Source organism: Bufo gargarizans, unplaced genomic scaffold (assembly GCF_014858855.1).
Source record: "Bufo gargarizans isolate SCDJY-AF-19 unplaced genomic scaffold, ASM1485885v1 original_scaffold_1067_pilon, whole genome shotgun sequence".
In the NCBI taxonomy this organism is placed as follows: domain Eukaryota; kingdom Metazoa; phylum Chordata; class Amphibia; order Anura; family Bufonidae; genus Bufo; species Bufo gargarizans.
In genome coordinates, this window is record NW_025334222.1 from 37,623 (window position 1) to 52,344 (window position 14,722).

General features: G+C 53.8%; 2 protein-coding genes across 2 annotated transcripts in view; one reads left to right on the plus strand and one right to left on the minus strand.

Annotated features, from left to right (window-relative positions):
* LOC122922929 (optic atrophy 3 protein homolog) lies at window positions 1-4,768 on the plus strand. Its single transcript, XM_044273697.1, has 2 exons — window positions 1-186; window positions 4,022-4,768. The coding sequence occupies exons 1-2, from the start codon at window positions 45-47 to the stop codon at window positions 4,330-4,332; spliced, it is 453 nt and encodes a 150-aa protein (XP_044129632.1). The 5' UTR covers window positions 1-44; the 3' UTR covers window positions 4,333-4,768.
* The window catches only part of LOC122922928 (vasodilator-stimulated phosphoprotein-like), a 24,328-nt gene continuing 14,103 nt past the window's right edge, over window positions 4,498-14,722 (minus strand). Inside the window, exons 9-12 of the mRNA XM_044273696.1 lie at window positions 9,312-9,357; window positions 9,007-9,082; window positions 6,371-6,428; window positions 4,498-5,802 (exon numbers count right to left, since the gene is read on the minus strand). Coding sequence (XP_044129631.1) covers window positions 5,765-5,802; window positions 6,371-6,428; window positions 9,007-9,082; window positions 9,312-9,357 — 218 coding nt within the window. The 3' untranslated portion in view covers window positions 4,498-5,764. The remainder of the gene's footprint in view (window positions 5,803-6,370; window positions 6,429-9,006; window positions 9,083-9,311; window positions 9,358-14,722) is intronic.

Sequence of the window (14,722 nt, forward strand, 5' to 3'; positions counted from 1 at the left end):
TAGCGTGACGGGAGGTGGGGCTCCGGTGTGTGACGTCACCAAAGATGGTGGTGGGCGCTTTTCCCATCGCGAAGCTCCTGTACCTGGGGATCCGGCAGATCAGTAAGCCGCTCGCCAACCGGATCAAGGCGGGGGCTCGGCGCAGCGAATTCTTCCGCACCTACGTCTGTCTGCCGCCCGCTCAAGGTGAGTATACACGGTAACGGCCCCGCCTTGTCTGGGACCTGCAGGGAGTCCGCCAATGGGAGCTCGGCAGTGAACGCCGCCAGCCAATAACAGGGCAGCTGCGTGTGTTGCGAGAGGTCACCCTGATGTACAGGTTGGAGTGTGTGGGCCCCTGGGAGATCTGTGAGGGGCCCTCAGCTCTGGAGGCACCGCGGAGTCGTAGCTGGTGATACTGCCCCCAGCACCCCATAGGAGACCGTTATAGTGTTCTCTCTGTAATTGCCACGTGTGGGGTGAGAGGGCGCAGCGTGTGACATGTGGGGTGTGAGGGGGCAGCGTGTGACGTGTGAGGGGGCAGCGTGTGACGTGTGAGGGCGCAGCGTGTGGGGGGTGAGGGCGCAGCGTGTGGGGGGTGAGGGCGCAGCGTGTGGGGGGGTGAGGGCGCAGCGTGTGGGGGGTGAGGGCGCAGCGTGTGGGGGGGTGAGGGCGCAGCGTGTGGGGGGGTGAGGGCGCAGCGTGTGGGGGGGTGAGGGCGCAGCGTGTGGGGGGTGAGGGCGCAGCGTGTGGGGGTGAGGGGGCAGCGTGTGGGGGTGAGGGCGCAACGTGTGGGGGGTGAGGGCGCAGCGTGTGACGTGTGAGGGGGCAGCGTGTGGGGGGTGAGGGCGCAGCGTGTGACATGTGGGGGGTGAGGGCGCAGCGTGTGGCGTGTGACGTGTGGGGGGTGAGGGCGCAGCGTGTGACGTGTGGGGGGTGAGGGCGCAGCGTGTGACGTGTGGGGGGTGAGGGCGCAGCGTGTGACGTGTGGGGGGTGAGGGCGCAGCGTGTGACGTGTGACGTGTACAAAGAGGGCGCAGGTGTGACGTGTACAAAGAGGGCGCAGCGTGTGGGGTGTACAAAGAGGGCGCAGCGGTGTGAGGGGTGAGGGCGCAGCGTGTGTGGGGTGAGGGCGCAGCGTGTGGGGGGTGAGGGGCGCAGCGTGTGGGGGGGTGAGGGCGCAGCGTGTGACGTGTGAGGGGGGCAGCGTGTGGGGGGTGAGGGCGCAGCGTGTGACGTGTGACGTGTACAAAGAGGGCGCAGGGTGTGACGTGTACAAAGAGGCGCAGCGTGTGGGGTGTACAAAGAGGGCGCAGCGTGTGAGGGGTGAGGGCGCAGCGTGTGGGGGGTGAGGGCGCAGCGTGTGGGGGTTGAGGGCGCAGCGTGTGGGGGGTGAGGGCGCAGCGTGTGACGTGTGAGGGGGGCAGCGTGTGGGGGGTGAGGGCGCAGCGTGTGACGTGTGGGGGGTGAGGGCGCAGCGTGTGACGTGTGGGGTGTACAAAGAGGGCGCAGGGTGTGAGGACGCAGTGTGAGGTGTACAAAGAGGGCGCAGCGTGTGGGGGGTGAGGGCGCAGCGTGTGGGGGGTGAGGGGGCAGCGTGTGGGGGGTGAGGGCGCAGCGTGTGACGTGTGGGGGGTGAGGGCGCAGCGTGTGACGTGTACAAAGAGGGCGCAGGGTGTGACGTGTACAAAGAGGGCGCAGCGTGTGGGGGGGTGAGGGCGCAGCGTGTGACGTGTGAGGGGGGCAGCGTGTGGGGTGTGAGGCGCAGCGTGTGACGTGTGGGGGGTGAGGGCGCAGCGTGTGACGTGTGGGGTGTACAAAGAGGGCGCAGGGTGTGAGGACGCAGTGTGAGGTGTACAAAGAGGGCGCAGCATGTGGGGGGTGAGGGCGCAGCGTGTGGGGGGTGAGGGCGCAGCGTGTGGGGGGTGAGGGCGCAGCGTGTGACGTGTGGGGGGTGAGGGCGCAGCGTGTGGGGGGTGAGGGCGCAGCGTGTGACGTGTGGGGTGTACAAAGAGGGCGCAGCGTGTGACGTGTGGGGTGTACAAAGAGGGCGCAACGTGTGGGGTGTACAAAGAGGGCGCAGCGTGGGACATGTGGGGTGTGAGGGGGCAGCGTGTGGGGGGGTGAGGGCGCAGCGTGTGGGGGGTGAGGGCGCAGCGTGTGACGTGTGGGGTGTACAAAGAGGGCGCAGGGTGTGAGGACGCAGTGTGAGGTGTACAAAGAGGGCGCAGCGTGTGACGTGTGGGGTGTACAAAGAGGGCGCAGCGTGTGGGGTGTACAAAGAGGGCGCAACGTGTGGGGTGTACAAAGAGGGCGCAGCGTGTGACATGTGGGGTGTGAGGGCGCAGCGTGTGGGGGGTGAGGGCGCAGCGTGGTGACATGTGGGGTGTGAGGGCGCAGCGTGTGGGGGGTGAGGGCGCAGCATGTGACGTGTGGGGGGTGAGGGCGCAGCGTGTGACGTGTACAAAGAGGGGCGCAGGGTGTGAGGACGCAGTGTGAGGTGTACAAAGAGGGCGCAGCGTGTGACGTGTGGGGTGTACAAAGAGGGCGCAGCGTGTGACGTGTGGGGTGTACAAAGAGGGCGCGACGTGTGGGGTGTACAAAGAGGGCGCAGCGTGTGACGTGTGGGGTGTACAAAGAGGGCGCAGCGTGTGACGTGTGGGGTGTACAAAGAGGGCGCAGCGTGTAACGGATGGGGTATGTACACAGGGCGCAGTGTGTAATGTGCAGGGTGTACACAGAAGGCACAGTGTGTGACGTGCGAGGTACGTACAGAGGGTGCATGGTGTACACAGAAGGCGCAGCATGTGGGGTGTATACACAGAGGGTGCAGCGTGATGCGCGGGGTACGTACACAGGGTGCAGCATGTAATGCATGGGGTATGTACACAGGGCGCAGTGTGTGATGTGTAGGGTGTACACAGAAGGCACAGCGTGTGACGCGCGGGGTACGTACAGAGGGTGCATGGTGTACACAGAACGCGCAGCATGTGGGGGGTACGTACACAGGGTGAAGCATGTAACGCATGGGGTATGTACACAGGGCGCAGTGTGTGATGTGCAGGGTGTACACAGAAGGCACAGCGTGTGACGCGCGGGGTACGTACAGAGGGCGCAGCATGTGGGGTGTATACACGGAGGGTGCAGCATGTAATGCATGGGGTACGTACGCAGGGTGCAGCATGTAATGCATGGGGTATGTACACAGGGCGCAGTGTGTGATGTGCAGGGTGTACACAGAAGGCACAGCGTGTGACGCGCGGGGTACGTACAGAGGGAGCAGGGTGTACACAGAGGGCGCAGCATGTGGGGTGTATACACGGAGGGTGCAGCATGTAATGCATGGGGTATGTACACAGGGCGCAGTGTGTGATGTGCAGGGTGTACACAGAAGGCACAGCGTGTGACGCGCGGGGTACGTACAGAGGGCGCAGCATGTGGGGTGTATACACGGAGGGTGCAGCATGTAATGCATGGGGTACGTACGCAGGGTGCAGCATGTAATGCATGGGGTATGTACACAGGGCGCAGTGTGTGATGTGCAGGGTGTACACAGAAGGCACAGCGTGTGACGCGCGGGGTACGTACAGAGGGTGCTGGGTGTACACAGAGGGCGCAGCATGTGGGGTGTATACACGGAGGGTGCAGCATGTAATGCATGGGGTATGTACACAGGGCGCAGTGTGTGATGTGCAGGGTGTGACGCGCGGGGTACGTACAGAGGGTGCAGCGTGATGTGCGGGGTATGTACACAGGGCACAGTGTGTGATGTGCGGGGTACGTACAGAGGGTGCAGCGTGATGTGCGGGGTATGTACACAGGGCACAGTGTGTGATGTGCAGGGTGTACACAGAAGGCACAGCGTGTGACGCGCGGGGTACGTACAGAGGGAGCAGCGCCCTCCAGTGGCGATGGTGGACTTGACCCATTGGGCTCCCTCAGTGGTAGATTTTGGCCCCGTTCCCCAGTACTGGCCTGGAATCTTCTGCGTCTCTTCCGCCCCCTGCTGGGCGCCTTTCACAGCCTTGTCTTCTCGTTGCAGTGTACCATTGGGTGGAGATGCGAGCGAAGATGAGGATCATGGGTTTCCGCGGAGCCGCCATTAAGCCACTGAACGAGGAGGTGGCGGCTGAACTGGGGGCGGAGCTTCTAGGGGAAGCCACCGTCTTTTTGATTGGAGGAGCTTGTTTGGTAGCAGAGTACTCGCGACAGTCCACCAACTCCCGCCGGAAAGAGGAGGAGCTGGAGGCCAGACTAAGCAGCATGGAGGGTGAGATCGCGAGGCTGGGTCTCCTGACAGATGAGCTGGACGCTCGCGCCCGAGCCGCAGAGAGGCAGCTACTGGCAAAGTGAGACTTGCGGTGAAGCTGCCACCAGCCTGGTGTCCGCTCCGGCCACAGAACCCAGGGACGTGCCGCCTGAGGAGTGGGGAGAGGCCGGGCGCCTCCGGTGCAGGGATGTGTATATGCAGGGAATAAAGGACATTGCTGGGATGTCTGCGCAGCCATCACTCCACACAACAGGCAAAACGTTTTATTTCTAGAAAACCGCTTACAAAAAAAACAGTCCAATATATATAGATATCAGCGCAAAGTAGTCCAAAACCAACCCCCACTACCTCCAGTGTGACACTACTACCCCCAACCTGCCATCTCAGCAAAGGGACCCGCCACCTACAATCCTGTGAGAAGGACCCGCCACCCAAAACAGAGCAACCAATTCTGCTACAAAATTTGTACAAAAATTGAAATGATTTAAAAATATCAATAAAAAAAACCCGTCAATTATCTCATCAGAATCCTATTGGTTAAAGCTTGCAGCTTCTGCAGACCCATTCAGAGACACTCAGCTGAGTGCAGGGGACAGGAGCCTTACTGGAGGGTGGTGGGAATGTTAAAGAGGAGCATCCTGGGGAGAGGGGGTGGAGGAGGAGCAGAGACAGCTCAGGAAGAGGGGGTGGAGGAGGAGCAGCAGAAGCAAGGGAAGAGGGGATGGAGGAGGAGCAGAAGCATCTCCAGGAGAAGCAACAGCAGCATGGGGAGATGGGATGGAGAAGAAGCAACAGCAGCCAGGGTAGAGGGGATGGAGGAGAAGCAACAGCAGCCAGGGTAGAGGGGATGGAGGAGAAGCATCTCCAGGAGAAGCAACAGCAGCATGGGGAGATGCGATGGAGGAGAAGCAACAGCAGCAAGGGAAGAGGGGATGGAGGAGGAGCAGAGGCATCTTGATGAGAAGTAACAGCAGGAGGGGGAGATGGGATGGAGGAGAAGCAACAGCAGCATGGGGAGATTGGATGGAGGAGGAGCAGAAGCAACAGCAGCAAGGGAAGAGGGGATGGAGGAGGAGCAACAGCAGCCAGTGTAGAGGGGATGGAGGAGGAGAAACAGCAGCCAGGGTAGAGGGGATGGAGGAGGAGCAGAAGCATCTTGAGGAGAAGCAACAGCAGCATGGGGAGAGGGGATGGAGGAGGAGCAGAAGCAGCTCAGGAAGAGGGGATGGAGGAGCAGCAGCTTGGGGGGAGGTGGGGGCAGAGGAGAGCAACAGCAGCTCGGGGGAGAGGAGGAGGAGCAGCTTGGGAGGAGGTGGGGCAGAGGAGGAACAGCCTTAGGAGAGGCACAGAGCATGTGTTAGTACAGTAGGAGCCAGCGGGCCCAGCAGCAATACAGGGCTGTGAAGGGTACAGGTCGCCCATAGACCTCGATTGACGGGCCTGTCGCCCCCAGCATGGGAATGATTGCAGCGCAGTGGGTGGAGCCTGAGACTTCACAGTAGGTGGTCGCCAGAATCACGAGGTGCTGGTCCTGCGCAGTTCCTGCATGAAGGCTGAAGACAGGATAGAAAGTGAGGAGGCTGCATTCTCTGCCAGACCGCACCTACAGCGGCTGTTCTCGCACTACAACTCCCACAATCCTCCTATTACTTCTTTGGGAGTTACGAGAACAGCCAGGCATTGGGGATAGACCCATGCTGTAAATCCCCCCCCCCGATTCTGGCATACTGAAATCACGGCTCTATAAAACGTGACTGTGTGCATGAGCCCTTATACACCACGCATCTTAAACTCTAGTCACAGCCAGAGCTGCAGTCACTATTCCACTAGTGCACTGTGAGAGAAGTAGTCCCCGTCTAGCGGGGCATTCTGGGATCAGCACAGTGGTAATAGCAGCAGAACTGCAAACACAGCTTTGGCTGTGAATGGAGTGGAGGGTCACGTATGTCTGACTTGGGTCTGCTTTTGGCTAAAGATGCCCAGAGGGAACAAGGAAATGATCCTGCGGTGCCCTCCTCTCCCAGTGACCACCAGTATGACATGAGGGCGCGGACACATGGAGCTGGTGTTTAAAGGGCAGGTCGGTGGGAGAAGCGGAGTGGCCACCACTGAGGGTCTCACCTTCTATGATCTCCTCCTTCACCTTCTGCAGCTCCTTCCTCATTTCTTCCAATAACTCCTGTGGAAAGAGACAGACGCTGCTATGAAAACCTCGTCAGCAGGAGGCGCCACACACGACGGTGGAGAACATTCCGCTATCCACATGACAGTGGAGCGCAGGATAGAGGCTGCAGGGACAGGAGGCCAGATCGTCATCCCCAGCAGTGTGCACCCCGTACGTGGACTGGCTAAATATACAAACAGCATAGCCTCTGATGCCCATAAGTAGCTGCACACAGCCCAGTGCCATGGACATTTCTGTGAGGTCCCTGATCATGTGAAGACCAATCAAAAGTGTACATCTCCTGCTGGATGTTATACACTGCGGTAATGGTAGACTGTATAGCTAGAGGCTGGATGTTATACACTGTGGTAATGGCAGACTATATAGCTAGAGACTGGATGTTATACACTGCAGTAATGGTAGACTGCACGGCTAGATGTTATACACCTGTGGTAATGGTAGACTGCATGGCTAGAGGCTGGATGTTATACAGCTGTGGTAATGGTAGACTGCACGGCTAGAGGCTGGATGTTATACAGCTGTGGTAATGGTAGACTGCACAGCTAGAGGCTGGATGTTATACACTGTGGTAATGGTAGACTGCACGGCTAGAGGCTGGATGTTATACACTGTGGTAATGGCAGACTGCACGGCTAGAGGCTGGATGTTATACACTGTGGTAATGGCAGACTGCACGGCTAGAGGCTGGATGTTATACACTGTGGTAATGGCAGACTGCACGGCTAGAGGCTGGATGTTATACACTGCGGTAATGGTAGACTGCACGGCTAGATGTTATACACCTGTGGTAATGGTAGACTGCACGGCTAGAGGCTGGATGTTATACACTGTGGTAATGGTAGACTGCACGGCTAGAGGCTGGATGTTATACACTGTGGTAATGGTAGACTGCATGGCTAGAGGCTGGATGTTATACACTGTGGTAATGGTAGACTGCACGGCGAGAGGCTGGATGTTATACACTGTGGTAATGGTAGACTGCACGGCTAGAGGCTGGATGTTATACACTGTGGTAATGGCAGACTGCACGGCTAGAGGCTGGATGTTATACACTGTGGTAATGGCAGACTGCACAGCTAGAGGCTGGATGTTATACACTGTGGTAATGGTAGACTGCACGGCTAGAGGCTGGATGTTATACACTGTGGTAATGGCAGACTATATAGCTAGAGGCTGGATGTTATACACTGTGGTAATGGTAGACTGCACAGCTAGAGGCTGGATGTTATACACTGTGGTAATGGTAGACTGCATGGCTAGAGGCTGGATGTTATACACTGTGGTAATGGCAGACTGCATGGCTAGAGGCTGGATGTTATACACTGTGGTAATGGCAGACTGCATGGCTAGAGGCTGGATGTTATACACTGTGGTAATGGCAGACTGCATGGCTAGAGGCTGGATGTTATACACTGTGGTAATGGTAGACTGCACGGCTAGAGGCTGGATGTTATACACCTGTGAAGATGGACTGAATGACACACCTGAGGTCAAGGATAAGACCTAGGTCTCAATAGTTCTCTCCATATTGTCCGTGTATATTTAGTGTCCATTCGTTGTGTGGCGCTCGCCCTTATATATACTTTATATCTGTGTGCACCTCGTGATACATTAGTGCTTTAGTAACCGTTTACGTTTTCCCTTTATACCGACATACACAGTCTGGTTGTGCAGCGCTGAGGGGGCGTTCTCCCCGTTACGCTCCAGCTCACACATGAAACCTTTTCGTCGGCAGTGACAGAGTGCAGCTTCAGGTGCCTGTCAGCGGTGAGGAGCGCAGGACCGCGCAGCGCACCAACAGCAGTCACTTCATTCCTAAACAGCGACCTCAATCCCCCCCATAAATTATAGTATAGCTCAGTCACATGGATTATAATCCCCCCCTCCCCCATAGCTCAGTCACAGGGGTTATAATTCCCCCCCCCCCCCAATAGCTCAGTCACACACATTATAACAACCTCCCCCCAATAGCTCAGTCATAGGGTTATAATCCCCCCGCCTAGATCTGTCAGAGGGTATAATTCTCTCTTCTCCCCTCCCCCCCCCCCCCCCCCCCAATAGCTCAGTCATAGAGGGTATAATCCCCCCCACCCAATAGCTCAGTCATAGAGGGTATAATTCCTCCCCCCCCCTTCCCCCCCATAGCTCAGTCACAGGGGTTATAACCTCCCCCCAATAGCTCAGTCATAGAGGGTATAATCCCCCCACCCCAGCAGCTCCGTCATAGAGGGTATAATCCCCCCCACCCAATAGCTCAGTCATAGAGGGTATAATTCCTCCTCCCCCCCTTCCCCCCATAGCTCAGTCACAGGGGTTATAACCTCCCCCCAATGGCTCAGTCATAGAGGGTATAATCCCCCCCACCCCATAGCTCAGTCACAGGAGTTATAACCTCCCCCCAATAGCTCAGTCATAGAGGGTATAATCCCCCCCAATAGCTCAGTCATAGAGGGTATAATCCCCCCCCCCACCCCAGCAGCTCCGTCATAGAGGGTATAATCTCTCCTTTCTCACTTGCCCCTAGACCACAAGTGGAGATGCAGACACTATGGAGGCCGCCTCATCACATTACCTGCTTAATCCTCTCCATTGAATCGGACTCCTCGGCGCTTGGGGCCACATCGGGGCTGCTGACTGTGGACTTCATCCTGTAAGGGGCACAGAGCGGTTACAGAAACCCCCGGAATGATATAAACCTGTCCTAGCAGGTCTGGTGGCCTCCCTGCACTCGGGGCGGTCATACCGTCCTGCCAGGCTGCTCAGCCATGATGGCATATCCTAGGCTCACCACCTATCGGAGAGCAGCGAGGCCACCGCTCACATTCTGGGACAGGCTGCTGGCAGACATATCATTTCTGGAGACCTGCTTAAACTCACCTCGGCAACGTGGTGCTTCCCCTGTCCCAAGGACGACGAGCCGAGTCTGAGAGACAAAAGGTGAGAGATGTACAAGTAATGTCTGAGCGGTTGTCACAGCCCCGCCCCCTGCTGATATAACAGTGCCACAACTTGCATCTCCCCCCAGTGGATGGAGAAGATGTTACAGAATGCTACTCTCACCACCAGACGGGCTCCTACGGTCCGATTCTGTTTGAGCTTCAGGTGTTGCGAGTGCGGCAAAGTTCCAGACACGGACATAGGAACCAAGGCGTCAGATTTTTCTTGTGCATTGTTTGCCCGATTCTAGCAGGTTCCCCGGTTACGGCCGTCGGGGCTTTACATTTAAGTTCATATTTGCAGTTTATCCCCATTAACCCATAGGCTCCCAGCATCATACATATGTGCCTCGCGTGTACAGAGGATGCGACTGGCGTGCTGATCGGAGGTATTTAAGCCTTTAGATACCATGGTCAAGGGCGCTCCTGGGGTAAGAGCAGCTCCACCGTGTGACGATCGGGAAAGCCGGTCACCGATTCTAATACATTGTGTCAGGCCAACGTGGGATAACAGCAATTGGAGGCTATACTGTACGGCTATGGAAATACAGCACAAGCTGCAAGAAATCTCACCCCTTGTCCCCTAGAATAAAAAAATGAATAAATCTAAACATCATGGGCCTCTCCGGGTCAGAAAACTATTTTACTATTAAAATATAAAACTATTTATCCCATGCAGCGAAGGGCCGATGTAACATTTTTTCATTGCGTCTCTTAAACCTCAAAAATGTATAAACTATGATTTAAAAAAAAAAAAAAAAAAAACATACACTCGAGGATCAATAAAAAGTACACATCATCCCGCAAAAAATGAGCCCCCATGGAGCTCTGTAGACATAAGTATAACAAAAAGTTATGGGGGTCAGAATTTGGCAATGTAAAAAACAACACTATACATATGAGGTATCGCCCGATTGGTACTGACCTGGAGAATGAAGAATAGTCCGTTTTACCACACAGTGAACGCAATAAAAAATAAGATGTAAAACTAGGGGAGGAATTTTTATTTTTCCAATTGCCCCCCATTTGGATTTTTTTCCCGCTTCCCACTACATCCTATGCTATAATAACCCGTTGGGTAACTGGGACAGAAATCCAGGAGGCCCACCCGATCAGCGGCAGGGGTCCGGCTGCTAAGTTATACAAAAAAAATAAAATTCAAGCAAGAAAAAAATAAAAAACATCCTTTTCCCAAAATAAAGTAAACTCCGTAAAAAAAAAAAAAGGGGTCAAAACAGCCATTTTTTTTCACGGCCAAGTGTTTCCAAATTCTGTAAAACACTTAGGGGGTCTAAGTGCTCAGTACCCCCGTAATGGGAGTCTGTCATCTGGTTTGAGCATATTAAGGTGTTACTACTGCTTGTACAATAAAATACCTCATTTCTTGGTGTTGTCATTTTTTATTTCATGGTTTCATTGGCGATAAAATCCACTTTTTATGTTATGCAAATGAGTGTCCAAGGTGCCCAGAGGGGCGTTAACATCCTTCTCTGGAGCCCAGGAACTCCCCCGTACAGTGCCCAGAGGGGCGTTAATATCCTTCTCTGGAGCCCAGGAACTCCCCCGTACAGTGCCCAGAGGGGCGTTAATATCCTTCTCTGGAGCCCAGGAACTCCCCCGTACAGTGCCCAGAGGGGCGTTAATATCCTTCTCTGGAGCCCAGGAACTCCCCCGTACAGTGCCCAGAGGGGCGTTAATATCCTTCTCTGGAGCCCAGGACCTCCCCCGTACAGTGCCCAGAGGGGCGTTAATATCCTTCTCTGGAGCCCAGGAACTCCCCCGTACAGTGCCCAGAGGGGCGTTAATATCCTTCTCTGGAGCCCAGGAACTCCCCCGTACAGTGCCCAGAGGGGCGTTAATATCCTTCTCTGGAGCCCAGGAACTCCCCTGTACAGTGCCCAGAGGGGAGTTAAGATCCCAACCAAGCTTTGGTGGTTCGTGGGGTCGGCAGTGGTTACGGTGTCAAGTGGAGTGTTTGGAGTCCTCGGGAAGCACTAGGAGCATCCATCAACGGAAGTACCCATTCGGGGTGCCAGGAGATCAGTTAAATTGGTGGCAAGCAGTGGGATGGCGTCCTAGTGTGAGGAGAAGCAGCTCGGAGACACCGTTCGTGGATTTACAAAGTTGAGGGCAAAGCTAGTATCCATACAGCGCCCCTGGCTACAGCAGGGTGGAATCGGCTAGTCTTCGGACAGTGTTCCACTACGAGGAGGATGATGACCCGGACTGGAGGGATGGAGTCTGGCACGAGGCCCTGGAAGACATACAGCGTTGGCGGGGCGAGAGTCTCCCCGGTGAGGAGCAGCAGTTGCAGATGTGAGTGGCCCTGCGAATGCCCCTTCTAGGAGAGCAGCCCCTGGATGAGTGGGTGACAGAACTGGAGAGCCTGGTATGGAAGGAGCTTTGGCTAGACATAACCTACCAGGCACTCTGGTGGTATGCGATTCGGCACTCCCCCTGGATGGCTGAGCACGACAGACCCGAGGGTGAGGATTGTGATGGCCCTGGCCTGTTTGAGGCCTTCGCAGAACCGGAGTCATCATTATGGGAGACTTCAATCTTCCAGATGTAAACTGGAAAACCAAAATAGCTAGTTCTGCCAGGAGCACAGATATTCTAAACTCCCTACTGGGATTATCTCTACAGCAAGTAGTGGAGGAGCCAACCCGGAAGGAGGCCATTTTAGATTTAGTATTAACAAATGGGAATTTGGTATCTGATATTACTGTAGGGAAAGCTTGGGATCTAGTGATCACCAGTCAGTGTGGTTTACTATAAGTACAGTGACTGAGTCACACCACACAAAAACAAAAGTTTTAGAAAAACTGACTTTTCAAAAATTAGATTAGTGGTACACGAGTCCCTATCAGACTGGAACAGTTTCACTGGAGTCCAGGAGAAATGGGACTACTTAAAAGTGGCACTATTGAAGGCAACAGGTAATTGCATTAGGCTTGTCAGTAAAAGCAAAAAAAGGAGGAGACCCCTGTGGTACTCAGCAGAAGTGGCCAAAATCATTAAAAACAAAAAGATAGCATTTAGGAATTATAAAAAAAAAACACAAGGATGACAGGCAAATTTATAAGATTAGGCAGAGAGAGGGCAAACAAGTTATAGGAGCTTCTAAAGCCCAGGCAGAAGAGAAATGAGCTCAGTCAGGGAAAAAAGGCGATAAGGCATTCTTCAGATACATAAATGACAAAAGGAAACTAAAACAAGGAATTACCAAATTAAAAACAAAAGAAGGAAGGTATCTGGAAGAAGATACAGAACTAGCTGACTGCCTCCATGAACACTTCTGTTCAGTTTATACAAAGGAAAATGAAGCAAAAGGACCTCAGTTAGGGAGGAAGACTGATGAATCTTTTGACGCATGTGTCTTTACAGAGGAAGAGGTTCTAAGTCAGCTGTCTAGAATTACTACAAATTATTAAAAAAGAGCTCAGCGGGGAACTAGCAAAACCATTAACAGATTTATTTAACCAATCACTGGCAACAGGAGTCGTCCCAGAAGATTGGAAATTAGCAAATGTTGTGCCCATTCACAAGAAAGGTAGTAGGGAGGAATCGGGCAACTATAGGCCAGTAAGCCTGACATCAATAGTGGGGAAATTAATGGAAAACATACTCAAGGAGAGGATTGTGGAACATCTAAAATCCCATGGATTGAAAGATGACAAACAGCATGGGTTTACTTCAGGGAGATCATGGCAAACTAATCTTATTGATTTTTTTGATTGGGTGACTAAAATAATAGATGGCGGAGGTGCAGTAGACATCGCTTATCTGGACTTCAGTAAGGCTTCTGATACTGTCCCACATAGAAGGCTTATCAATAAAGTGCAGTCTTTGGGCTTGGACTCACATATTGCTGAATGGATTAGGCAGTGGCTGAGGGACAGACAACAGAGGGTTGTAGTCAATGGAGTATATTCAGACCAAGGTCTTGTTACCAGTGGGGACCTCAGGGATCTGTTCTGGGACCCATATTGTTTAATATCTTTATCAGCGACATTGCAGAAGGCCTCGATGGTAAGGTGGGTCTTTGCTGATGACACAAAGATTTGTAACAGGGTTGATGTTCCTGGAGTAATACACCAAATGGGAAAGGATTTAGGAAAACTATGCCTTATTTTCTGCTGAGGCATCCCACTCTTTATGAAGGGCAGGCCTCAGGTTATTGAGGTTCTGAGGTACAGAGTTACCAGCCTCTACATTTTCAATTGGATTCAGGTCTGGAGAAAGTGCAGATCGCTCCATTTGAGGTCCCACAGTCTCCAGCAGCCGTTCACTAATAATGTGACCTCGATGAGCTGGAGCATTGTCCTCCATGAAGATGACATTAGGCCGGTGTTGTTCCTACAGAGGCACAATGACCGGATTAAAGATGTTCAGGTAGTTTGGGCTCGTCACTGGACCAGTCACACAGTGTAGGGCACTTCTGTACTGACGAGACACCTGCCCACACTGTGACACCACCACCACAGGATCGTCTGGTCACCACAGTGGATGATGCAGAGCGCTCTCCTGGACGTCTCCAACATCGTTGGCGGCCATCGTTTCTGCTCAGCGTGAATCGCCTTTCATCAGTGATCAGCACTGAGGCCACTGGTCCCTCGTCCAGCAAAGATGCTCCCTGGCCGATACAAGACGATGACGCCTGTGCAGTCAGGTACCCCTGCCGGTCGTCTAGCACGCAGACCGCGCTGATGTAAACAGTTTCCAATAGTCTGACGTGACATTTGGTGCCTGTCACCTCCCTGTGCCTGGAGTTGTGCGGCATTCATCATCCGGTTCTGCAGGGCATTGTTCACAATGAAGTGGTCATCAGTGTGGGATGTGGCCAGAGGACGTCCACTTCTCTGCCTTTCTGTGACTGTCTAACCTCAGTGCCCACCACAGTCTGAGAACATCCTGCTTGAAGCCTCACAATAACGAGGTACTGTTCATCAATCATTAGGTGTCGTCTTGGTCTCATGATGTCACAATGTGAGCAGCATGATGAGGAGGACGGTTTAATACCAATTCTAATTAAATCGGGAAATCTATTGGGCGATTCACGGATCAAACACCTGGTGTGAATTTTGCTGCTAAGCTCCTTGTTAGAGAACAGCAAGTTGTGCAAAAAGTCCTGAAACATTGACCAGTTGGACATTCAGAAGGTTAGAGAAGGTGACATTAAGTTCCCCTGTAAAGGTCAGAGGGCATTTTAGGGTCATCCTGAAATCTCACCCACAAGACAAATATCCTGGACGTTTTGAGAGTGGTGTAGATTGTCTAAGGGGGGACGTGATTAACCTTTACAAACATACAAATACTCTGAAAAGCTGTTCCATGCAAAATCCCCTCAAA